Source organism: Sphaerodactylus townsendi, linkage group LG06 (assembly GCF_021028975.2).
Source record: "Sphaerodactylus townsendi isolate TG3544 linkage group LG06, MPM_Stown_v2.3, whole genome shotgun sequence".
NCBI lineage: Eukaryota > Metazoa > Chordata > Lepidosauria > Squamata > Sphaerodactylidae > Sphaerodactylus > Sphaerodactylus townsendi.
In genome coordinates this window covers 43,288,411-43,314,303 of record NC_059430.1, presented here as the reverse complement: position 1 = coordinate 43,314,303, position 25,893 = coordinate 43,288,411, and the positions used below count along the sequence as shown (strand labels likewise).

The 25,893-nt window shown below is 41.0% G+C and overlaps 1 protein-coding gene across 1 annotated transcript in view; it reads right to left on the bottom strand.

Annotated features, from left to right (window-relative positions):
* The window catches only part of GRIN2B (glutamate ionotropic receptor NMDA type subunit 2B), a 375,653-nt gene that overhangs the window by 54,385 nt on the left and 295,375 nt on the right, over window positions 1–25,893 (bottom strand). The window contains exons 5-8 of the mRNA XM_048499864.1: window positions 7,686–7,894; window positions 6,921–7,092; window positions 3,393–3,546; window positions 1,935–2,060 (exon numbers count right to left, since the gene is read on the bottom strand). Of these exons, the coding sequence (XP_048355821.1) occupies window positions 1,935–2,060; window positions 3,393–3,546; window positions 6,921–7,092; window positions 7,686–7,894 (661 nt within the window). The remainder of the gene's footprint in view (window positions 1–1,934; window positions 2,061–3,392; window positions 3,547–6,920; window positions 7,093–7,685; window positions 7,895–25,893) is intronic.

Genomic DNA, 25,893 nt, shown 5'->3' with positions numbered 1-25,893 from the left:
AAAAACGCCGTCCCTAGGGAGCTGTTCGCATGGGGGGCGCAGCTGCATCGCAGCCACACCACCCTCGCTCCCCCCCAGTGGCGCAAAGCCGCCATTTTCCTACCTCGCTCCCTGAGTGAGGTTTTCTGAAAACAGCGGTTTCCAGCCGCTGCTGTGCGAACGGCAGCGGCTGGAAGGCGCCATCCCCCCCTTTCCTGAACGACATACCTTCCCTGCGACCTTCCAGCGCGTCGTGCAGGGCAGGGGGGGCATGTCCCCTGGCCTGGGTGACACGCCGGAAGGTCAGAGGGAAGGTACGTCATTCGGGCGACGGCGCAGCACTGCGCCATCTTCCCTGCCTTTACCGGGACCATTCGTGCGAACAGTCCCGGGGTGTGTGTGTCGGCGTTGTATACGCCAACGCACCTCCCAGCGTGGCCATGCGGAAATGGCTTACATTTGCAAACTCCAGACGGGGAAATTCCTGGAATCTGTGGACTGGAATCTGGGAAGGGGAAGAACTCAAGCTTACAGTCCACCCTCCTAAGCAGCCATTTTCTCCAGGGAAACTGACAGTGGTGGGATCCAAAAATTTTAGTAACAGGTTCCCATGGTGGTGGGATTCAAACTGTGGTGTAGCGCCAATGGGGCTGGGTGGGGCACGACAGAGGCGTGACTGGGCATTCCGGGGGTGGGGCATTCCTGGGCGGGGCTGTGGCAAGGATGCAGCCACTGTGCTGGTCCTTGGGCAGGAAACGAATGCACGCAGGCGGAGGCTGCCAGACTGCTTCAAGTTCTGCGCGCTACTGCTGAGAGGAGGGGCATAACTAAGGCAAAAATCATGTGGCAAAATCACCAGTTAGTAACCCCCTCTCGGCACACACAAATAATTAGTAACCTACTCTCGGGAACCTGTGAGAACCTGCTGGATCCCACCTCTGGAAACTGATCTATGTAGTCTGGGGATCCATTGTCATTCTGGGATAGCTCAAAAAGACCCTGGGTAAATTAATTCTTTAACTCTGTGAAGTAATTAATGTAACTAATGCAATGAGAAATGTATTCACGTATTATTCCATTCAGATCACTGCAATAATCATTGCAGATCTCAAATGATGCTACTTCAGCCCTGCTGCCATTTTTTTAAACTACCCTCTCTCCCTTTACCCCTTATTTACATGCTGGCTGGGTCTCAAAAGAAACAAGCAGCACAGAGACCAACATTGGGCTCAGCTCAGCCAGGCCCAACATTCAGCTCTGTGCCATCACAAAGTCCACATGGGCTCAAAAGCAACAGCAGAGCAGAGCTGAACACTGAGCTCTGCACTGCTACTTCCTCTGAACCCACAGGGGCTTCAGAGGCAGCTGAATTGGAGGGGGGGGGTTAACAGACCCCCCAAACAAAATTCCTGAAAAAATGCTATGTGGATTTGGCTTTTTTCAGGGTTTTTTTTTTCTTGAAAATTTCTGGGACTATAAAACCAGAAAAACAACAACAACAACAAATAATGTGCATGCCTAGTTTCAACTTCCATTGTAGAAATCAGAATTAAAATGCAATACAAAATTTCCCAAATATTACTAAGCTGCAGTACAGAAATTCAAATCTGAACTGTCCATGAGATACATGATTTTAAATCTTTAAACTTAAAAAGCAGCACACACAGAAGGAAATCTCAATAAAATCAGTGAGGAAGCGTACAGCAGATCAGGGTGCCACTTTCCATAGCAATTAAAGGCTCCATATTTCAAGCCCTTGCAGATGTTCTAATACCTCCCCCAAAATCTATTTAGATTCTCTGCTATCCATGTTGCTCTCGGTTCATTTTTTTTCTTGACTACCCAGAGAAAATATAAACTGTGTAAACAGCCTAGGTCATATGTACAAATAAAAATGGTTGAGGAGAAATCTGTTTTTAGAGAAGCCAAGGAGAAAATAAAAACTGTCTCTTTACCTCTGCCATCAGCCAGACATCGGTTGTATCCCACAGGGCTGAAGTACTCAAAGACAAAGACAGCCACCGCAGATATTATAAGCAGCATTACAAACATCATCACCCACACATCAGCACTGAATGGCTCTGAATGGAAAAGAAAAATTGGGTAATGCAGAACAATCCATACCATTCTATCTGAGCACATTTTCTTAAACAGGAGTCTAAGGGATCCAGAGGTGAAAACTATAGACAGAACTGTGTTTTTTAAAAAAATAGATTAATTCTGTACAAAATAAATCCAATTCGACACCAAGAAAAGCTAGATTCTGTAATCAGAATAAATCATGTAAATTAAACAAGCTTTCACAACTTTAATTAACTTTGTACAATTTATGCTTATTCTATATAGTCATGGGGAAGGCAGGGCACCAAAGCCTCATTTCCAGACACTGGAATTCTGAATCAGCCACCACTCTGGTTTATAAGATTACAGCAGGCACTGATCATACATTTGCAAGCACAGCTCCATTATCATAAGGAATCAATGATATTTTTATTTAGAAAGAAAGCTGAAATTCACAGGAAACTTATCCAATACCATATTTTGCACTCTTCCTTTGCTTAGCTGCAGGACACACTAATTAGAGAACTCTGCTCATAGATTGTGTTAGATAAGAAGACTGGTTAAACAATTTCGTGGTAAAATGTTTTTGTTCATTTTGGCAACAGAGGTTTGGCAACAGAGTCGTCTTCTTCTTGGGCTGTAATCCCCTTGAGGGGGTTAGCACTGACATTTTCTTCGCTCGATTTTGGGCTTTTTCAGGGGTAAGGTTGGCAGCACTCATGTCTTCAGCAATGCTGTCCATCCACCGTTTTTTTTGTCTTCCACTTGGGTGATGGCGACCAGGGTCAAAGTTCAGGGCCATTTTTGCAACAGAAGTCTAGGCGCATAATGTTTGACAATAGAGTGATGCATAGAAATTAAGCTGCACTAACAGCCAAAGGATTGGTCCCAATCACTCCATAGCATGAATAGAAGGTCCATTTGCCTTGTGTGGGGAGGGGGGGCACACTGATTCCCATGAGGTCTCCCCCTCAAATTGTAATATCTTGCTGCACAACATTCTAGAGGATCTCCACACCTTCAAAACAGCTTTTTTCACAGATGAAAATGGCTGCAGCAGGAAGGGGCATGTGGGATATTGTGCAAGTGGAGCTGCAGTGGGGTTTGGAACTTTCTTGTTTTGTTTGGCTGCAACTCAAAAAGATAGGAAAGATTCCATGCCAAACTATTGCTAAAGGCACAGAAGGGCTACAGTAGTAAAAGAGATGCTCACAAAAATAATCCTGATTTGGAAAAACAAAGGTGGTAGAAAGCCAAGCAAACTTGTTTAAACAGAATTAAACATTAATAATTAATTGATAATTTCATTTAATTGAGACAGCTTTTCTGAAACAACCCCCCCACCCCTTTACCTAAGAAGGCAGAAGGTGAGACAGTCCCATTGCTTCGCGACACCATTACACTGATTCCTGTCTCAATGAAGGGTACAGAAAAGTCTACCACTTCAGAGCGTTCTGCATTTATGGTGAGGGATCCCACTGCCATATAGGCACGTTTGGCTACCACCTAATGGAAAGAAAGAAGGAAAATAGTTACAATTTTCTGAATGCAGAACCCACTCAATTAATACTTTATATTCTAATTACTTTATATTCTAATAGTCAAGTGTGACCCAATCTGCAAATATCTGTGGATCAGAGCCCCACTGATGCAAGATTTTTCTGCAAACTTGGAGGACACTCCAATGTGTCAGAACAACCTAAAAACTGAAGAAAATACATTTGGGAGGTCTGCATTTCCCCAGTAAAAAGGTCATATGTGCCAGGGCAGACAACACACCTGGTTTCTATATTTTCGGGGGTGGGGGGAGCCACAAGGATGTTACCTCAAGGATGTTAGGTTGGCCTAAACCAGAGCCAGGGCCTCCTCAGCCCTGGCTCCAGTCTGGTGGAACTCTTGCATCCCTACTATATTATTTACTTTACTAATTCATTGCAATACAACACTGTTCCAGCAGGCTTTGGGTTGAGGCCACCAGCTGTCCACTATTCCATCTTGCTTGCCTCCCATACTACCAATCATTAATAGTCTATTACTGATTAATTGTGTACCTTCCCCCTTTCTGTGTGCTCCCCATCCTCAGACAAATAAGAAAGCTGTCAAAGCAGGAAATGTATATTATAGGCTACATAGGATGTTCTCATTTTATTCACAATCAGTCACTTAAGTGCTTAGGTTTTAGTAATATTTACTATATTAATTGTTTTATCATGTTCTGAATCTTTGTGAATTGTCCAGAGCCTGACCCTGGTTGGGAATGGGCAGGATATAAAAATTTAATTAAATAAATAAATTAGGGTCTCAGCAATGTCACCCTTGTTGTCTGGGGGCAGCTGGTAGCTGCAGCAATCTTGGCAGCATCATTGTTCATGGTGAGATTGATCAGGACTGCCATGGTCCCAGCTGATGATCCCTGGGAGGGTGAGGCAGGGTCATCTCTTCCTCCCTACTTTTAGGCTCAAGGGCATGGTGGGATGGGGGAGAGGTTCTTTTCCAGGATTTTTAAAACTTGCAGTGGGTATGGTGTGAGATGAGGACTGAAGGAAGCAGCACATTGTCCAAGAATTGCTTCTTATCATATTTGAACATACATGCTCTGTAGAAGCAAGGTCAGATTAATGAAGAACAGATGAAACAAATTACTGGGGCTAGGCTTTGTTTCCACCAAAAAATAATAACCTTGTTAGGACAAGTGAAAAGGACAGGCTTAGGGTCTGACTCAAGTCAATCAATTAATGGGGGATTAATGTATGTGTAAACATGTACATGTGTGCATACATTCACACACTTACATTTCAGAGTGCAGATCAGGCATGACATATATAGAATCACTGGAGGAATGTAAAGCACAAAGACAACCAAAGTTACAGTGCCAAGTCCACTGATTTCAATGGACTTAGAAAGATGTACCTTTACTTACAATAGCAATTGTTAGCTTTGTTCCTAGTGGCCTTCTTCTCCTACAGTTCTAAAACATCTGCTGACTACAGTCTCTGGTTTAGATCTGTTTTATTTATGTTGATTTAGTTTGTTTTTATTTTAGTATGGATTTTGGCAGTAGTATTCTATGCATTATGTAATTGTTTTCTGTTATAAATTGGGTGACATCAGAACAAAAGGGAGAAAATAAGTTTTAAACTATAATAACATCAAAACACTGCTTCAGCGGTGGTAAAGTTTTTTCACACCAGGGGAAGTGGATATGTTCCAGCAGCTCTAAAGGTTTTCAACTCCAAGGTAGTTCAGCAACTTCTCTATGGAGTTCCTTTATGTATAACTGTATGGAACAATTTCTGTTGAAAGAATACAATCTGGCTTCCTCTATAAAATACTTGGGTTACCGCACTCTGTACTATATGTTGTACTTTGCTTAGAAACTTTAGCTTTAAAAGGGGCTTGGACAGATTTATGGAGGAGAAGTCAATCTATGGCTACCAATCTTGATCCTCCTTGATCTCAGATTGCAAATGCCTTAGCAGACCAGGTGCTCAGGAGCAGCAGCAGCAGCAGGCCATTGCTTTCACATCCTGCATGTGAGCTCCCAAAGGCACCTGGTGGGCCACTGCGAGTAGCAGAATGCTGGACTAGATGGACTCTGGTCTGATCCAGCAGGCTAGTTCTTATGTTCTTATGTTCTTAAACTGGTCAGAACCTACTTGAAACAAGAGCATGGCTGAATACATTCAAGTATTGGATCAAATTATGTTTTAACTGTGATGTGCACAGTTTAACATATACTGCGCGCCCAGATCTATTTGCCTCCCAATGGTATCAACTTCTCAAATCAAAAATTTACTCAATAGGTTTATTACTTGAAAATCTCTGTATGCTGTCACCCAGAGAGATTTTCCAAACCTTAAAAAGCAGACTTTTAGAACAGGAATACCATACCTTGTTGAGGCAAGCAAATAAATCATGCTCACCCCGCTCTGTCAGAATAATACCGGAACAGGGGCACATAGCCAGATATCTTGAATTATTAACCAAACCCCAACAGAGATGGATTATCACAAGGGCCAGATCCAACACTTTCCCATCGGCCATTACAAAGGGTCGTTACTTATCCATCCCTCTCCAGGATTGGGTTTGTCCACACTGTAAAAACCAAGTGGAGACTCTTGCCCACATTATACTCGACTGTTCGAGATATGTGGGTATTAGGAAATTCTCTCCCAGGCTGGCCCTAGACAAATCTGAAAGAGACTCTGACAGTTCTGTTGTGGGGCTTCTGTTAAACAATACAGATGTCATGCTCTTGGAAAAAGTAGCAAAATTTCTTTTACAAGTGACAGAACTTTCTAAGTAATGTATACTGCTATAAACAGTCTTTCTGTCTGCGTTTTGAATGTACTCTTGATTTGTACTTTATAAATGTCTGGTAATGCTCTATTTTAAATGCCTAATAAAGGTTGTGTGGTTGATTGAACATTAAAATAAATGTAAACTATGTTAATTCAAATAATACTATTTTTTCAAGTAGCAAATATTCAAAGTTGGAAAGCCCATTTGCAAGTAATATTCAGTTTGTCGCTGTGGGCTTTCCGGGCTGTGTGGCTATGGTCTGGTAGATCTTGTTCCTAACGTTTCGCCTGCATCTGTGGCTGGCATCTTCAGAAGTGTATCACAGAGAGAAGTGTGCTGTGATACACCTCTGAAGATGCCAGCCACAGATGCAGGCGAAATGTTAGGTACAAGATCTACCAGACCACGGCCACACAGCCCGGAAAGCCCACAACAACCAATTGAGTCCAGCCGTGAAAGCCTTCAACAATACAATATTCAGTTCATTTTTACTTTCAGGGACAAGAAATGAACTATATCGAGTACAAATTATTCTGGAAGTAAGCTTGAGGTAAAAACAGACACCTTTCATGGCTTACCTCGCCTATCATTCCATTCCATGTTCCATTGACCTTCTTCCCATGTTTGCCATTGGTTACCAAGTAAAGGTCATAGGTGAACTTGACAAACTTGGAGATTTTCTTGAGAATATCAATACAAAAACCTTTGCAGCATTTCTTGATGTAGGCAGTTTCCTCATCTGTCTTGTTCCTAGCCAACCATTTTAACAGAAAATTATGCAAAACTAGTAAAAAAATTTAAATTTAAGTTACAAAATTGATCCTATTTTCCTTTGTGTTTTGTGCAAATACTTCTCTTTACACTGAGAAATTCCATATGAATCTGCTAACTAAAATCCCTCTGTTATTTCCCCCCCCCCCAACTTACACTTTATTTAACCTTTCTATTTTTGCAGAAATTGAATATTACAAACAGTTCTTCTGGTGTTTTGTGGTGACTACAAATAAAATACAACAAAAATTTGCTTGAGAAAATATTGATCTATAGTAGAATTTTGAATTGCAGGAAGTGTTTCTTTGTTAACCCCAACTTTTCACAATAATTATCTTTATTTCCTTTCATATACATCCCTCAATTAACATCCCATCTCCACCCCCCAAAACCCCACACTTGAATTAATTAAAGTTACATAGTTTCTTGAGTCAAGCTAGGTTGAAAACTGTGCTAGTGATCAGTGTGAATGTGGCTAGCCTGAGATAATCCAGTGGGCTTTGCTGGTATTGAGCACAAGGGAAAAGCACATGGAGAGAAATCAGCTAGAGAAAAATCCTGTTGACACCTACTCTGTCACGATTCTTTTTTGGCACGGAACAGTGTTTCGCATACAGGTACCACTTAATGGGTCCACATTTTCCACAATAACAAATGGTGCTTCCTCTAGGGTTACTATGCTAAGATGATCATCCTTCCGTTCCTCACGGTCAGGATAGAGCTCAGAACGAGGCCACACATAATACTTCATCTTGAGGCGCTTGTCCTTCCACCAGCCCACCTGAAGAGATTAAGAAAAACACACCAAATTACAACCCACCAAGTTCACTTTAGCAGAGATGCAAAAAATATTAAATAAATTCGAATGTTTAGTAGACAGTGATTGTATACACATTGTACTCCATTACAGAAGGACCAGAAAAGGATACTTTATTAAACAGACATTACAGAAACAATATACAATAGACTTTGGGAAAATATTGGCCGTAGTATCAAAATCTCCTTCTTCTGTTCAGGGCAGCTAAATACAAAGTGCTGTTTAGATGATTTCTTGCTGTAGAAGGGTTTGATTGACTTTTTGGACAAATATATTTAAATGGAAATGTTCTACTATGTGTTTATTTCTTCCATCTTTGGTTTGTTTATGCTCCAGCACAGGCTATATGTTATTTCTGAAATTGAAGTTATCGCTGGTTTTAAGCTTCCACTTGAGACAATACAGATTCTACTGAATTATTTTCACTATGACTGTCAATATCCTACAAAGTACTTCTTAATAAGTCTTTTAATGGCAGATAGAATTGTGATGGATGAACGTTGGAAGAATAAATCAGTTCCCACAATCCAAGAATGTATTTATGAAGCAGTGGACTTTGCAAAGAATGAACAAATTTACGGATTAAGTTGGTACATAATTAAGAAGAAAATCCACAAATCTGTTTGCTCACAAAATTGATTGAATGACTGGAGTACTCATCAAGACTTCATTAAAACAGATAGGATTATCTTTTTGCAATAGCACAGAGAGGATAGTATTTTTTTTAAAAAAATCTGTATAATTATAAAAACTGATCTGTGTAATGTTGTTAATAAAACAATTAAATAAAAAATTACAGATAAAGGTTTCCAACAACACATCTCTTATTTCCAGCCTTTAATAGTTATATCTTTAATATTCACTAATTTCCAAATATTGCTAAAGAAGAGCCATCAAATGTTTGGGGTGTCAAATTTGCTGTTACATATGACAGCCTTTTCACAGGGACCACAAATATGCTTTGGAGTGCATCTTTTTTGAGTAAATGAATTTGCAAGTAGTTACCATATTACGCAGTAGTTACGTATATTAGTTACCATATTAGTCAGCTATTACGCAGTGGTTATGTATGGAGTTAGTTCTGATCGATTAGAACTAATGGATACCCTGAAATATTCTTCCTAAAATCTAGACTATCAGAAGCTTCTGAACATCAACGGTCAGGCCACTGCAAATGTTTTTCTTTATCTTTATCAATGCAAATTGCCACTTTGGTTGGCACATATGAGCCCCAAAGCAGTGATGTGAATAGATCTAGAAAACAAACTTCTCTTCTTTCTGTGGATGTGATCCCAAGCCCCTTCCATACACTCACTGGGCAAAATGACAGAAAAGGCAATGCAATGGGAAATTCTGGTTGCTCACACTATGCCTTTCCTTCAGGCTTCAGCTTCTTTATGCTGTTAAGGCCCCCTTCTGCTAATCTGATGCCTTAGAATCACTGGACCAAAAACTGTCATTCAAGAACTTTATGGTATTCTGAATTAATGATCATTAAATAGTTATTGCTTCTTTTAAAACCTTGATCTGATTTGTTTTTAAGAGACAAATGAGCTTTTAGTTGAGCTTAGTAAACAAGTTGTTTAAAGAAACAAAAAAGTAACTCCCAAGACCTAAATAACCTTACAATCTAAAGGGTGTATGATCTTCTGTCCACAGATCACTCAGTAGAGTTATGTCAACCCCAGAGTAATACTCCCCCCAACTAGGACGGTTTCCAAGATAGTGATGGGACTGGACGGGAGATAACACTGTTCCCTCGGATCCTTCCTTTGGAGTGATAAGAGAGAATTATAAACACATCCAGACTTGCAACAACACTGAAGGCTTCATTATCAACACTGAGGACTTTCTATCTGTTTTGGAAATAGGCTGTGATAGTAGGGTCACAAATTGTTTTCCAAGATGGTAGTGAGTGTCGTCATCTGTGGATTGCTATTACTATTACCACTATTTACAAACCTCACTCACAACACTTCTCTGTTTTAAACTTGCACAGAGCAGCTTGGCTCTCTCCTATTGGGATTATCTTTGTTTTGGTTCTCCTCTGGCTCTGGCAACTAAACGGAACTCATTGATGATAAGCTTGCTACCATTATACCACTCGAGCCTCCTAGGAAATTAATCCAATGCCTACTAAAAATAAGAGTCAGATGGCTAGAAAGAAGAAAAGAATAGACTCACTAAATGCTTCTGAGCAGCCTAAGTTGAAGCAGAGTAAACTAGTTATGCCATCTGCCTTACAACCTGAAGTAAGTTTCCCAGCTGCTGTCTCTACTCAGAATCACTTTGCTCCTCTTGAGGAGATGATAGCATTAATGAGCTAGCAGAGCCGGCAGAAGTTTCTACAGACTTAACCTTTAGTGCTGAACATAATGCTTCTAGCTCAGAGCAAGCAGACATTAACTGCTCCACCTCGGAAGAGAGCTTCCTAACCAAGATACGTCTTGAACTAGCTGATCAGTCTTTACTTTCTGCACAATCCTTTCAACTTGTTTTTGAGAAACTGGGTTGCCTAATTAAAAAGCTTGATAGCCTGCTTGAATCCCTCCCTCCTAATGTTTTGGACTACAAGACATGCAAGACAAATGATAACAGTAAGTTAAGAGAATCTAACTGTACACCAAGAGATATAAATTCTTCTAGAGACAACTCGTTGCCCATGGGCGCTTTAGCCAAGCCCAATGCAATCATTCCTGAGATGAGTCTTGCAACCTCAACCTTCTCTAACAATTGCAAGAATTGCAAGAACTGCAAGAGTAAGGGCAATCAAAGTTCTCAAAATAACTTTCAAAATTTAACACTTCGACCCTACCAATTAGTGCTAGAAGTACATCCATACAGAGATCAACCTATTGCATGGAACACGATTCAGCAGGCTATATCACATTTCAATCAGATTTTTAGGGGAGCTTTTTATTTTAAAGTCCTTTCACTATCTATTTTAAATCGCACACCACATTTTGTAAGATACTTACTACGATTTGCAACTTCTTCTGCACCAAATTTTTTTTATGAACCACAGCAAAACAATAAATGTAATTCTGACTTTTTTCTAAATAGCTATTACAAATACCGCATTTGAAAAGGTCATTTTTTTAAAAAAGCCACAGTTCTCAGTTTGCAAGACCCGAGCAACCTGTAACCAACAGGATGTTTTGGAGGTTGTTAATTCGTAGGGCTACCATAAGTCAGAAGCAACTTGACTGCACTTAACAAAAATAAACAGCTTTAACAAAATTTCCCTTATCTATTTATCTGTCCCTTGCATCTCTTCAAATACATAATTAAACAAACATGCTGCTTTATTTTTTAAAGCCTCGGAAAATTCATGTTCTTGGGTGGGGGGTGTGTGTGTCAACTAACAGGGTATGATGTAGATACACAGTACAGAAATTATGCATAGTGCAGAGAAAGTAGGATTCATTGAACTCAGAGGTGTATACTTCTCCATATGAATGCTAAAAATCTTGCTGCAAGAAGCTGTAAAGCCAGGTATCCCATTCAGCTGTTGCTGCATATTAGAATATAATATGTCATGAGATGGAAAAAACCATAGCAGGTATACCACTTCATGCAAAATGCAAACACATTTTATAACCTGTTTATCTGTCCATTAGAGAAGTAATAAAATATGGAAAATCATTCCGTTCCAATACATACTACATAAATTGCTCAAAGCAGAAAGAAAGGGACAAACGTATCTTTGAATATGGCATCAAATAAATGTTGCAGAAACATGTTCAAATCTTTTGGTTGGTAAATGAACGCATTAGCATTTCAAGCAGCCACAGAGGTTCAGTGCAGATCTGAGTCTATAAATGTATGCCATAGACATCTGCAACAACATCAGCTTGGGATGACTGAAAGGGAAGAAGGAAGCCTTTACTGCATTTTGCAACAGATAATGCATTTGCATTTCAATGAACATGCATCTCTGCCTGTTTTCTAAATACAGTTTCAGGGGACAGCCATGTTGGTCCACAACAAAATGGTTAGATTCAAATCCACTAGCACCTGAGAGGCCAACAAGATTTTCAGGGTATAAACTTCTGAGAATCAAAGCTCCTTTCATCAGGCATGGCTTTGTCTCTCAAAAGTGTATAACCCGAAAACGTTGCTCATCTGTAAAGTGCTACTGAACTTGAACCTTTTCTAAACCTTTATTCCTGAGAGGCAGTTTTAGGTTATGAAAGGGGAAATATCTCTGAGTGGACGAAAATGGGAAAAGGGAAGATGTGAATGGTGTTTGGACTGCTATTCATCTCTATGAGGGACAGGGAACAGCACATTACAAAGATGGCCCTATTCTCAATAAAATTTAAAAGGGCCATGTTTGCTTTGGCAAAATAACTAAAAAGTAAGGCTTCAAGTTTTTAAAAAAATCTGAAAGGTTATGTAAAATGAGAATTCTACAGATTTTAATTTATAACAAATTACCACTACCACAGCTGTCCTGCAGCACCACCTCCCTTTTCCAATGGTAAATCCCTGAGCAATTCTGAGAAATCACTGTTGAAAAATTAGAAATGTTCTGTTCATAAAAACATTAATCTCCTTCATACAATACTTGACAATGAGTGTGAGTGTGCCATATTTTTGCTTTTATGCCCAACTCACTTGCACAGACATCCTACTTTGGCAATTTCCACTACCCCTTTACCAAAATTCTAAGGTCTGAAAGAGCTGATCGGCACAAAATATTCATGCACAGGTATAACCTCAATTATTAATGATTGCAGTCATAAATTTAATATTATGAATTCTGAAAGAATCACATGAATGCTTCCTTGAGGCAGGTCCTTTCTACCACCTGAGGAGATCAGGCTCTTATGATTTTGGTGACCCAGATTTGTTTTGAACTGTAACCTTTCCCTCAGATAAAATATGTTCTTAGGGTAGCAAGTGTAAAGGCTTTGGGTTCACCGCCATTAAGTAAATTTTGTGGTGAGCAAGAATATGGAGATGACAGGCAGGAGTTGTACATAAATAATCTATTGTTTTTAGAGAACAGATTATCAGCACAGGTCTTCTGACAGTCAAAGGAGAAGTCTGGCTGAGGCTATACTTCCCTCCAACATTCCATCCCCATCTGAAAAGAGAAAGGATGCTGAAACAGCACTCCCAAAGGCTCAGGGATGAAATAGCTGGCTGTTTTACCTTTCAGAGACAGGGCAGCCTCCTGACCATCACACCCCTTCATCCAAGATTACTCCCCACTGTATACCCACTTGTTTACTGAACAGTCATCACTGCAGGAAAACTGACTCACACACCAAACACAGTGTGGAAACAACCAAAACAAAGTGCAAAACCTCATCACAGCATGTAGAAAATGGACTTCATTTATTTAATCCTGAAAACAATCCTTAGATTAAATATAGCATGGAAAATAAAATCAAGCACTATATTTAGGTGATGTCAGATCAACTATATAGAATCCCTAGTTTTTGCCATTGTAGGAACTACATGAAATGATATTGGCCCATAATGCATGGAACGCTTACCTCAGGGCTCTTAGCTGTGCAGAGTGCCAAAGGTGTGATCTCCTTGCGTTTCTCTGTTTACACATGAGGAACCATTCTCTGCCTGCCCTGAAGCTTGCTTGCCAGTCTCAACAGGCTTCAGCTTTTCCTGGTTCTCTTTGCCCGTCAACTCCTCAAAGGCACAGATCTCAACACACCCACAGTTGCAAGATAAAGGGCTTTGTTAAAGTCCTTTAAATTGCAGTTATATTTATATACCTCTCATTGCAGTTATATCAATATTCCAGCCCATCCTTAAAAACAATTCCCTCCCCAAATAAAAGAGGCAAAGCAATTCCCTGGACTACACGCTGCTGAAAAAGGGTACCACGGTCGAGATCCCCCTCCCTTCCCCTCCACACACATACTCTTTCTCTTCTGCTTCTGATGCCACAGGAGAAGACAGACACTTGTTTTAAAATGGAGGCTTTTTTGAAATAAAGTTTTAAATAGCCCTCCTGATCACTGGAGGCAGAGGGCAGAAATAGAGAGGGGAAGGTATGGCAGACCCAAAAAAAGACCCTGCTTGTACTTTTCCTTGCAAAAGCAAACTCTCTGTTGTTATTATTTTGAAATCTTGCTATCTTGATACTAGCATTTAGAGAAGCAGGAAGGAGACGGTAATGTAGAAGAGTGGGGTTGAGGGATTGCTTAAGCAATCTTTGGAGCATTGCTCTTTTAAGAAAGTCATAGAGACACCCTGCTTGAGCAGCAGCTCCCCTGAAGCCAAGCCTCAGAGCCTGCGGGGAAAGGAAAAGATGAGTGGGCGGGTGGGCGAGCGAGCGAGCAAGTGAGTGAGTGGGACGATGGGCGGCAGCTGTGGTGGGTGGCTCACTTATAAGTCGAGGAGGGCTTTTTCAGCACAGAAAATGTGCTGAACAAGTCGACTTATACGCGAGTATATGCAGTACTTTTCTGTTATCACTGCATCAGCCAGGATATGGCCTTTCAATATAATGATGAATCCACATCCCAGTACTCTCTCCAATCAAAGTCTTCTCACAAAGAATCATAAAACTTTTACTGGGTTCTAAAGCTAGCAAATCACAAGCTAACTGTTACACATGTGACTTTTAGACTACATTTCCCACAGTGCTACATCTTAAAAGGACAGCTTTCCTTGCCTATATCTATTGCTAATACATATATACTAGCTCCCTTCAACCAGCTACACCCTGCTTGGAACAGTACAGGTATCCTGATACCTACTGACTCCTAAGTCTGAACCTTTATGATCTCAGGAACAGGAAGGTAGTTGTGATGACTTTGCAAAGTTTTTTGCTGACAAAATCTCTCAAATACATTCTGACTTGAATGTTGGTTGTAACATGCATCAGACAGAAGAAATATCTAACACGTTGTCTGGTCTATTTATAGATCATTTTGACCTAGTTACCATGATAGATGTTGACAGAATCCTGGAATCTGTGGAGGCTGCAAGTTATCTTCTGAATCCTTGTCCATTCCAGTTACTTAAATCATGTAAGGGCCACATAAATCAAGCTTGATAGCTATCATAAATCTAACACTGTTTCAGGGAAACTTCTCTTGGCCATTCAAGGGGGTCATCCACTCCCTGCTTTAAAAAAATCCCTACAGAAAAGTGATGTGGCCACTAATTTGCCCGGTCTATAATTTGCCCTTTCTGAACAAGGTGATTGAGGCAGCAGTGGTGTAGCAACTCCAGGCCTTCTTGAATAACTTGAGTGCTCTGAACCTTTTTTACTCTGGTATCAAGCCAGGTTATTGGACAGAAGCACCATTCACTTGATAAATGTTGGCCATACCTTTTGAGTAGCTTCTACTGGCTTTATCTGCTGCTTTCAATACAACAGACCATGCTATCTTGTCAAAATGTCTGGAAGCAGAAGTAGGAAGCATGAGTTGTGATTTGGATTGGTTTAAATTATTCCTTACAGACTGGACTCAAAAGGCTGCCAATGGTCACAAATTATTAGTGTGGGATATTTCCTCTTGTGTTCCACAGAGTGTAGCCCCATGCTATTCAACCTCTGTGGAAGCCCTTCGGAAGCACCACTCATAATTTTGGAACTGGATGCCATCAATGTGCTGAAGACACTCAGCTTTACAACTCTCTATCTAAAACTCCCAACGATGTGATGTGCTAGAGGTCTGGAACCACTGCTTGACTACTATGGTTAAATGGTTGAGTGTATGAATTGAAACTGAACCTGAACAAAATGGAGGGGGGGTCTTCTACTTTTGATGTGGTTCAGCTGACCATTGCTAGCTTGGTCAAGAACCATGAGTCTACACTGGACCTACATTACTACTGAAGAAACAAGTTAACATTGCCACACACACAAAAAACCCCCCACACTTTCTTCCAGTTGAGTTCAGCCTAAACTTGGTCGATTTGGTCACCTGGATCTGTTATGGGTAAAACCCATAGTTGTGAGGGTTTCAAGCCTAGTTAAAGGATTTTTTAATTGCTGGCTCTTTGCACACCTTAGAAATATTTGTAATAGCAAACGCTTGACTAAAAGGAGAAGTAACGCTTAGAAGCGGGGGAGGGAAAAGGGCAGCTAAGTGTAACATGTAATGGAAAGGAGAAGTGAGAATAAACTCGTGTAGGTATAAGATAATGGAAAAACACGTGTAAGGGACTTTTTGGGGTGGGATGTCAAACATATGATAAGGGCATGATATAGCCTTTTAAAGAATATCCGTGCATGTGAAAGATGTGTGATACTGCCATATTAGGAAGAATGGGAGGCGTGGGTCAGCCTGGAAGATACCATGTGGTACTTTTTGATTGACACGCGAGCCAGTGAGGATGTGTATAAATTGAGCTGCACTGCGATGCAGACTTGAGGGAGCCACACCCTGGCTCCCTCCATCTTCTGCAGAGATGAATAAACTGTTTACTGCTACTGCTGCGTTTGTGAGTATTAATTGGGAATATTGGAAAATACTCCATAACAAATCTGGCGCCCAACGTGGGGCTGTTTAAACAAGAGGGCTCTTTGAGTGCCCATTTGGCACTTTGCCTGTTTGACCAAAGGGAAAAAGGAGTGAACTGAGTGGAAATAGGGAGGCGCCCCTGGCCTTTCTTTGGCTTGGCCCGCTTTCCACACAGCTCTCCGTTTCTCCACGTCAAAGAACCCCAAAACAGTGGCAGTAAAACAGCCGCCGGCTGCAAACACTGACAGACGTCTACTGATTGGGTGAGTTGTTGTTATTTTGGTCCAGGACCAACAGTTAAATAGTTAAATTGGGTGTGTATGTAAGGATGTGTAGGCTAGAATGCATTTTAATATGTGAATCAGAACAGAATAAATTATTAGATTTGGATAGTGTAGTGGTGTGTTGACCAGAACAAGGTTCAGGGAGAAGTATGCCAGGTATACCTCCCCAAGCAAATTGGTAGGGCAGAGGAGACTAGAACGTAGAATTAAGAGAGACAGACTTGAGATCCTCTCACTTGCTTCCCATTCCCACAAGCAGCACCAGTGCATCAGAGCGGTGCATTGGAGCGGCAAGAGGAGGGGGGATGTTCCAGGCATTAGAAGCCTGCAGGCTCCAGAAATTGGGAACGTTTCAGGGATTGTTCAAGGCAGTTTTTCTCTGTCAGCATCAACACAGCATTTGGGCCCCCCCAGAAGGGAAAGGATGACACTCCCTGGGATCATATAATTAAGCTGCAGGATATGCAGATGTCTGCTGAATTTAGAGTAGATTAGAAGGTATGAAGACTAGTCAACCAACGCAGGTTGGACCTGGTTGGAGTAATCAGTTGACACGGGTTGGACCCGGTTAAAATAAATAGCCTAGTCAGCCAGCGCGGGTTGGACCCGGTTGGGGCAAAGGGCTAGATAGGTCTGAGAGACCGGAACAAAGCGGGTTGGACCCGCAACAGGATAGGTCAGGGGGACCTGGACAAGGTTGGTCAGCAGGACCAAGAGTAAAAGAGTCGGTGGGACCCAGTTGGGAGTTGGAGAGTGGCTCCTCCCAAGTTAGGCCAGTGGGGCCTAAGACAGAATAAGCGGGACAGCCATTTCGGGTCTGGGGGTGGAAGCGAGGCTCCCCCTATGACGACCGGGCAAAATCGGGGTGCAGCAAAAGGAGGGAGTGGCCCTCCGTTGCCCCGTGATGTCAGTGCTATCTGTGAAAACAAGGAAGGAATCAGCGGGATACCGTCCTCCAGGTGATTTAGGGATAAGAGAAAGGCTGTGGTAGGTGGGGGTTTCTGTACTGTTCAGCCTCTCGGGATCCCTTGTTAACCTTGAAGGTGGGACAGGACAGACACCCAGAAACCTGCCTAGTTGACACGGGTGCTACGAGATCCATTTTATCTAAAAAAGTCCCCAGATGGTGCACACTGGAGATAGGAGTAGGATGGTGGGAGGGATTCCCTTGGAAGTCCCTGTTCTAGCACCCCGGGTCGTGTATGTAAATGGTAATGAGCCCCTTTGCATGCATGATTTTCTTTAGATGCCAGTGGCATACGGTTTATAGGTAGGGAGCTGTAGAAAAAATTGGGAGTGACAGACCTGCTCAAAGAGGGGGAGAATATAACCCGCTTGGGGATGGTGACAGAGATTGACAGAGAGTGTGTGTTGGGCGGTCCCTGGGAGTCCCAGAGTTCTGGTGGGGCTTTGTAACGGTAAAAATTGAAAGGGATGCAAGAGATACCCCTTCCCCAGATTAAGAGGCAATTGAAGGGATTTCTTGGGAAAAGTCAATTACTGTAGAACTTGGTTTCCTGTTGTTTTTCCAATGTACACCACACCACTGACAGCTAAAGTAAAGTACGAACAGCCAGATAAATTAGAATGGGAGGAGTTATGTTTTGTGTAGTGGGTTTTATGTTTTGTGGTTTGTGCTATGTTTTGTGATTGCAAAGACTCTACTGAACAGGAGTCTGTTTTATTAAGTAAACTGAATTAAGTACCAGCCCAGCTAAGCTGTGGTCATGGTCATGGAGAGAAAAATTTGTAAGCAGTTGTCGAATAGGGAAGTAGTTGACCACAATGTAGTTACAGTGAGAGGATTATGGAGAGCAGAAGCCCAAGCTAGGACTGCCCCCCCCACGCCAGAAGCAGGAGGAACTGAGTAAAAAAAGATACAATTGTGTAAAACAGAGAGACTGAGAGTCACTGAACAAGCCGCTGCAGGACTTGGTTCATGAAGGTAAAATTAATGGTACTGAAGAAGTTCCGGGGTGGGTATCAATGAAGAGGCAGAGGTGCAGCTGTTTTTGCCAATGAGGAAAACTTTTGTAAGCCTATGAGGCTTTCTGACTGAAAAGGGTGGATATTAAGATGTAAGTTTTTGTGTGAAATGAAGAAAATATAACATATATAAAATATAACATGTCAGCTTTGGGGATTGGAAACAAAGATTGTTATTAGGGCATGAGTTGCTGATTTATGTGTTATTGTTTTGTTTACCTAAGAGGAGGCTCCTTTGCCTCCTCAGCATGCTTGTAGCACGTGAAAGAAGTATAGATTACGTACATGTAACTTCAGAGGATGAATTGTGTCACGTCTGTATTCTGTATTTATGAAACAATTAAGGTCTTTTATATACTGGGCGTGTCTCTTTTTGAGAGCCACCCGGGAAGACTAACCTTCTGTAACCTTCTTAATTTTGTGTTTATAAAATTAGTTCTTTTATATACAGCACGGGTGTGCCTGTGTATCTGACACCCTGGTTAGATACTTATGCTATCTAATAAACTTATCTTCTGTTTCAAAATTGCTTCTTGGGTGTTTTTTAACTTTAAGTTTTTTTAAACTAATTCAGCAGTGTAAGAACAGAGACGTGATCCTGGCCCCACAGTTTTGGGACCTAAGAAAAGGCTCTTAGGTAAACTAGAAAGGGAATCTCAGAAAGTTTGGGGTGAAGTTAGTTTCAAAGTAATAATTTGGGAAAGTGTGCTATGAAATGTTCCTTTCTCCTTTGCCATGTGTGCTGAAAGGTTTTTCTTCTCCGAAGAAGGAAGCATTTTTTAAAACTGTATTAAAACACTTAGCCTCCTTATAAATTGAACAAAAAAAAGGGTGTGTGTCATTGGTTTTTCGAATGTTCATTTAATTGCAATTTGTGAAATTGGGGGTTTATGTAATGTTTTAGTTTATGCAATGTATGCAATGTATGCAATGTAAAATAATTGTCCTTATGAGATAATATGTGATATTTGAATACAATGATAACAACTGTAAGTGGCAGTAATTTGAAGAAGGAACAGTTTGATCTGAATTATCAGTCAAGCCTCCTTTCAAAAAATTAGAAAGGGCTTTTCGCCTGTGAAAAGTTGCTTCATCACCACCTCATAGCCTACAGAAAGACTGGGTAAACTTTCTGGTGAAAGTTAAACATTGCAAGGTTAGAGTATAGTTAAGTAAAAGGTAACAGATAGTAAATAGTTACGGGGACCATGGGTATAATGAACAAAATTATCTGGCGTATTTCTATGCATTGATAAATAATTCTCTGTATGTAAAACAAATGTATAATATTTAAGAGTGATGATAAAAGCAGAATTGTAACTCAGAATTTGACCTCACATGCTCCAGAATGGGTTAAAGTTGAGGTAGAGGCTGAGTTGGGAGGGGATGGGTGTTCAAGCCCCCATGTCATCCAGTTTTTCCAGCTTTGCCAACGTCTGACTCGGCAGCGATGAGGAACCAAAAAGGCTCTATCAGCTTTTATATAAAGATCCTAGAAATGCCATTTGGAGAAGGCAAACGATGCTGCCTGGAAAAGGGATTCTAGAATACGGATGTGTGAACGGTATAAAGAAAGTGCATTCTGTCAGTTCAAGCCAACGTGCCATCCCTATGCTTAACCCTGATTGTGATTTGTTCCAGATGAAAGCAGATGAAAGCGGGTTAAACAGGGCTGTTGTGCAGGTGTCCTGGCAACAAGCATGTTCATGAACAGCAAAGTCTAAAGCCTACACAGAGCACTGTGGCTAGCCGAAGAATCACATTAGCTGTGCTTTTTGTATGAAGCATGTGCAAAGACAGATATGGGACTATCATGACATGCTGGATCAAAGTGCAAGAGAATCTTGAGAGCGAAGAAGCAAAAAAAAAAAAAAAGTAATGTGCTCCTACGTAAAATCCATGAAGGTAACACACCAGAGGTAAGAAGAAATACCTTGACAGATGCTGTTGTGAATACAGAAGCAAAGAAGGCAACAAAATCAGAAGTTGCTGTATTTCCTAGTGGTTTGCTTAACAGGACAACCTGTTGCTGTCAACCAGAAAATCAGTTGAAAACTATGAATTCCTGAAATTCCACATGTGAACTAGTCCAAAGAGACTTGTAAGCAAGTTTTGCCAGGAGGCAAGTCTACAAGGAACTGATTCTCCTCTGATAGCTTTGTTTTACACCAACCTTCTCAAAAACTCAGGGTTTAGTTTTTTTTAATTGATCAATAATAGAATCTGGAGCATGTAACTGAATTCAGATTCTGAGAATAGAAAGTGAGTATGTGTAAATCAATATATGTATTGCTGTGGTATGGGGTGTTTCCTTGTGTTCTCTTTTCAGATACATGCAGGAAAGTTCACCTCCTAAAGTGGAAATCAGAACCACAAATACAACATGGAAAGTGGGAAGACCTATCTATCCAGGATCTATCCCTCCAGAATGCAAGAAGAAAGCAAATTATGTATTAAGAGAGAGACTCTTTTTCAGTAGTCAGAAAAACCACTGGGAGAAATGTGTTTCTTTACAAAGAACTCTAATGTTAGTTAAAAGTGTATTTTGTTTCCCCGTTTAGAAATGTAATTGCAAGTATATGTAAAAATCCTGACAGTTTGTCTTTTCACATCATGTTTTGTATGTTATAAGTTTAGTTGCTTTTAGTCCTACCTATTGAAGGGCTAAAACATGAGGGGAGTATGCTTGAGCCTTGTTTGCCCTTTATAGTAATAGTTCAATGATATGTTATGTATGGGATCGATTGTTGTGCCAAGTAAATAACATCTAGTAAACTCCTCACATGTAACCCCTAAAATTAGATAACACACATACATAACTACACACCAGCCTATGCCCATAACCAGGTCTCCTCAGAAATAGCCATGACTGTTAAGCTAAAGATACCCCCTAGTGAGGGGCACAGTGAGAGAACATACATCTCTCTAAATACAGAAGAATTAGCTATGGATGAGGTATTAACTAAAGATAAATATGAGAATTTAAAAAATTAGAGCACCTGAATTTATTATGAAAAGAAAGCGAGGGGATTTGTTATGGAGTACAAAACCCATGGTTATTGTGAGGGTTTTCAACAAGCCTAGTTAAAGGATTTTTTAATTGCTGGCTCTTTGCACACCTTAGAAATATTTGTAATAGCAAACGCTTGACTAAAAGGAGAAGTAACGCTTAGAAGCGGGGGAGGGAAAAGGGCAGCTAAGTGTAACATGTAATGGAAAGGAGAAGTGAGAATAAACTCGTGTAGGTATAAGATAATGGAAAAACACGTGTAAGGGACTTTTTGGGGTGGGATGTCAAACATGTGATAAGGGCATGATATAGCCTTTTAAAGAATATCCGTGCATGTGAAAGATGTGTGATACTGCCATATTAGGAAGAATGGGAGGCGTGGGTCAGCCTGGAAGATACCATGTGGTACTTTTTGATTGACACGCGAGCCAGTGAGGATGTGTATAAATTGAGCTGCACTGCGATGCAGAAATGAGGGAGCCACACCCTGGCTCCCTCCATCTTCTGCAGAGATGAATAAACTGTTTACTGCTACTGCTGCGTTTATGAGTATTAATTGGGAATATTGGAAAATACTCCATAACAGATCCATGCCATGGTAACATTGAGACTGGACTACAGTAATGTACTCTACATGTATTCCTTCAAAATAAGCTCAGAAATTCCTGTTACAACTACATACAACAGAACTGCTCAGGAGGGCATTTCTATTAGGATAGGGCAGGATTAAAAATAATGATTTAGGAAGACATTTAAATAGAGAGAATGGGATGGCGGACTGTATAACTTCTGCTGCTGTTATGTTTTTACCTTACTCTCACTACATTATGCTTCTACTTACATAATACCATTTCTTGAGCTAACATGTCACATTTAATACTTACAATCAGTTTCAAATTCCTGTAATGCTAGTCCTATTGCATTGGTTATGTGATGCCTACACTAATTATTAGATCCTTTTGATTGTAAAATTATATGATCTGCCTTAAGGCTCAGTGAGAAAGGTGGACTATCAGTAACACAAATAAATAAGGCAACCCCCCATAACTTTAAAGCATACTGTAAAACTGATGAGTCCAAAGCAACAACCTAGGCACATGATTGTTCGGTTATTTTGTGTAAGTTACACAGGCTGAACACTCAGTGATATCCTATCTACTGAGATGACTATATGGTAATTAAGTCTTGCATGTACCCACTGCTGCAACATTCATGGTGTTTCTGCCAACCACTGCCGATTAGACATTTTCATTCGGTCTGCATAAAATCTTTGAAGACACAAGATTCTCAACAAGATGATATCAACCCTCAGCAGCTGTATGACATATAGACAAATGGCCCAATCCTATGGGGGGAATCATGCTGTGATGTGGGACAGCACCAGTGGATTTACTCTTCTGGGGGCACTAATCCTGGTGGAGGAGCAAACATGCCACTGGGCAGATGCTGTGACTCTCCGCAGAGCTGGGTGCCACGTCAGTGCTCCTGCACCACCATTCTGATTAGTTAGTCATCTTCCACTGTGGGTTTGCAGCCAGTTACACTGTGGCCCAGGACTTGGACTTAGGCCACCCTTTCAAATGATTCATTAAGTTCTATGAAGGGCTTTCTAGCGGGGGACACTGTTGGTTTTTCTGCCTCTAAACACCACCGGAAAATCCTCAGAGCATACTGGGGCAGTGCAGCAGTAGTGCTGCCCCTGGACCCCTGGGCTGTGAACTGGGCTATAAAGCTCTTAATTCCAAATCTATGTATCTGATCAAGTGAGTTCTGTGTGATAAAAGCTTATGTTGGAATAAAATGTGTTATTCTTTAAGGTGACCCTGGACTGCTGTTTTACGTTGACATAGTATTCTCATATTTATTTGCACAGTATTTTTGTATTTATTTGCATATTTAATTGGTTTCCTAATAATTCAAACTTGTTTGAATCTTGTCATTGTTCAATTGTTGTAAATGTTTAATTTTGAACTACATCATAATCTCTACAACTTCTGATTTTTTAAAAAAAGTGTGCTGAACCAAGCTGATTGAAAGGGAGGGGCTGTGGCTCAGTGACAGAACAGCTGTTTGGCATGCAGAAAGTCCCAGGTTCAATGCTCAGAATTCCCAGTTAAAATGATCAGGTGTTAGGAAACGTGAAAGGCCTCAGTCAGGCTGAGTAGACAATACTGACTTTGAAGACCAATGTCTGGGTCAGTATAAAGCAGCTTTATGTGTTTTCAAATGTTGAATCATTCACAAGACTATATTTTTACTTGGACAAATCCTGGAGGCAACCAATTTACGTTTATCTAAGAAAACAAAAAAAATCATGAGAATGTACCCTACGTGACTTGATGCCTGACTCAGATCCAACACCCTGTTCTATGACTCAAGCTGTGCTTCATGGTCCCCACTGGAGACACAGTTTTCAGCCAGCCAGACGTCCATGCTGCCAGCAACTCTGCTATTTTTCATGTTTCAATCACTGCTATCAGAAAAGCACATCATCAAAGAGGTCAGCAGACAACTGAAAGAGCAGGTGGAGAAGGAGTATGTAGAAAATCTGTTTACAAACACTTAGGGTAATTAATTAACCATGTTGGTCAAAGGAGATTAATACTGGTGAATGCTTCACCTGCAGAATTAATTAACATGAAAAGCATTCCTTCACAAGCCTCAAGTTCACCTTTCAACAGCACCTGGCAAAGTGTCTCTTTTTCACTACACCTGCTGAACAGCTGATGGTTATTAGTGGGCTTTAAATTTGGCAAAACAGGAGAGTTACAGAACTGAAGAAATTACTGTATCTTTCATATTCACATAGCATATAATCATGATTTTTTTTAAAGTCTTAAAAACAGTAGTAGTAGCAGCAGCAGCAGCAGCAGCAGCAGCGTACCTTTTTCAGGATAAAGATGACACAAGTTTTGAGAATCCATTCATCATTTCCTGAACCATCTTTGTTTTAGGATGCTCTGCTTGGGTCCTAGTGCCTTAGTGACAGAAATAGGTAGGCACCACCAGGACCCAAAAGGAGCATTCTAGAACAAAGATGGTCCAGGAAATGGTGGACAAATTTCAAATCTGGTATCATCTTTATCCTGAAAAAGATATAGTAGTAGCAGTAGTAGCCGCGACAGCAATAGTAGTAGTAGTGGTAGAAGAGTTGGTTTTTATATCCCACTTTTTCCTACCTTTAAGGAGGTTCCAAGTGGCTTACAATTGCTTTCCCTTCCCCTACCCACAAGAGAAGAAGAAGAAGAAGAGTTTGGATTTATATCCCCCCTTTCTCTCCTGTAGGAGACTCAAAGGGGCTGACAATCTCCTTGCCCTTCCCCCCTCACAACAAACACCCTGTGAGGTGGGTGGGGCTGAGAGAGCTCAGAAGAGCTGTGACTAGCCCAAGGTCACCCAGCTGGCATGTGTGGGAGTGTACAGGCTAATCTGAATTCCCCAGATAAGCCTCCGCAGCTCAGGCGGCAGAGCTGGGAATCAAACCCGGTTCCTCCAGATTAGATACATGAGCTCTTAACCTCCTACGCCACTGCTGCTCCTTGTGAGGTTGGTGAGGCTGAGAGAGTAGTGAGAGAACTGCGATTAGCCCAAGGTGACCCAAGCTTCATGGAGAGAAGTGAGGAAACAAACCTAGTTCACCATATTAGAGTCTGCTGTTCTTCACCACTGCACCACAGCTGGCTCTCACCATTATTATCATGTCTCACTTCCTTAAATAAAACTATTTCCCTGAAATGATTTCCGTGAATTATCCCCAGGCTGGCATTTATGCATCTCCTGCCATTTTGTTAAAATGCCATTAATTATGGGTTTCTTCATGGCTATATTTGCATGCTTTCTGCAGCTACTAAAACCTTGCCCTCTGACCTAATTATCCTGAGGAGGTTAACACAAGGTAAACTTTAAAAGCTTCTATATTTAGCACAAGAGGCCAAAACATGTTGGCACAAAGTGATAAGGGCCACCAGAGTTTGTGGGTGATGGGCTCTTAAATTATTTTTGATGTCTTCTTGTACTTTTTGGCAAGAAAGTTCAAAAATATTCCTGAAGTCAGGCCACATGTTTTCCTGTGCAGGATGAAGCAGTTCTTCTCAGAGGGACAAACAGGAAGATTTACTTTCTATCTGAGGAACTCTGTAAATTAATAGTGCCAATGTTATTTGATCTTCTGCCTCACATATATAGAGTGCCATCAACTGCAATAAAACAATTTTCCTCATAGCTTTTTTCTCT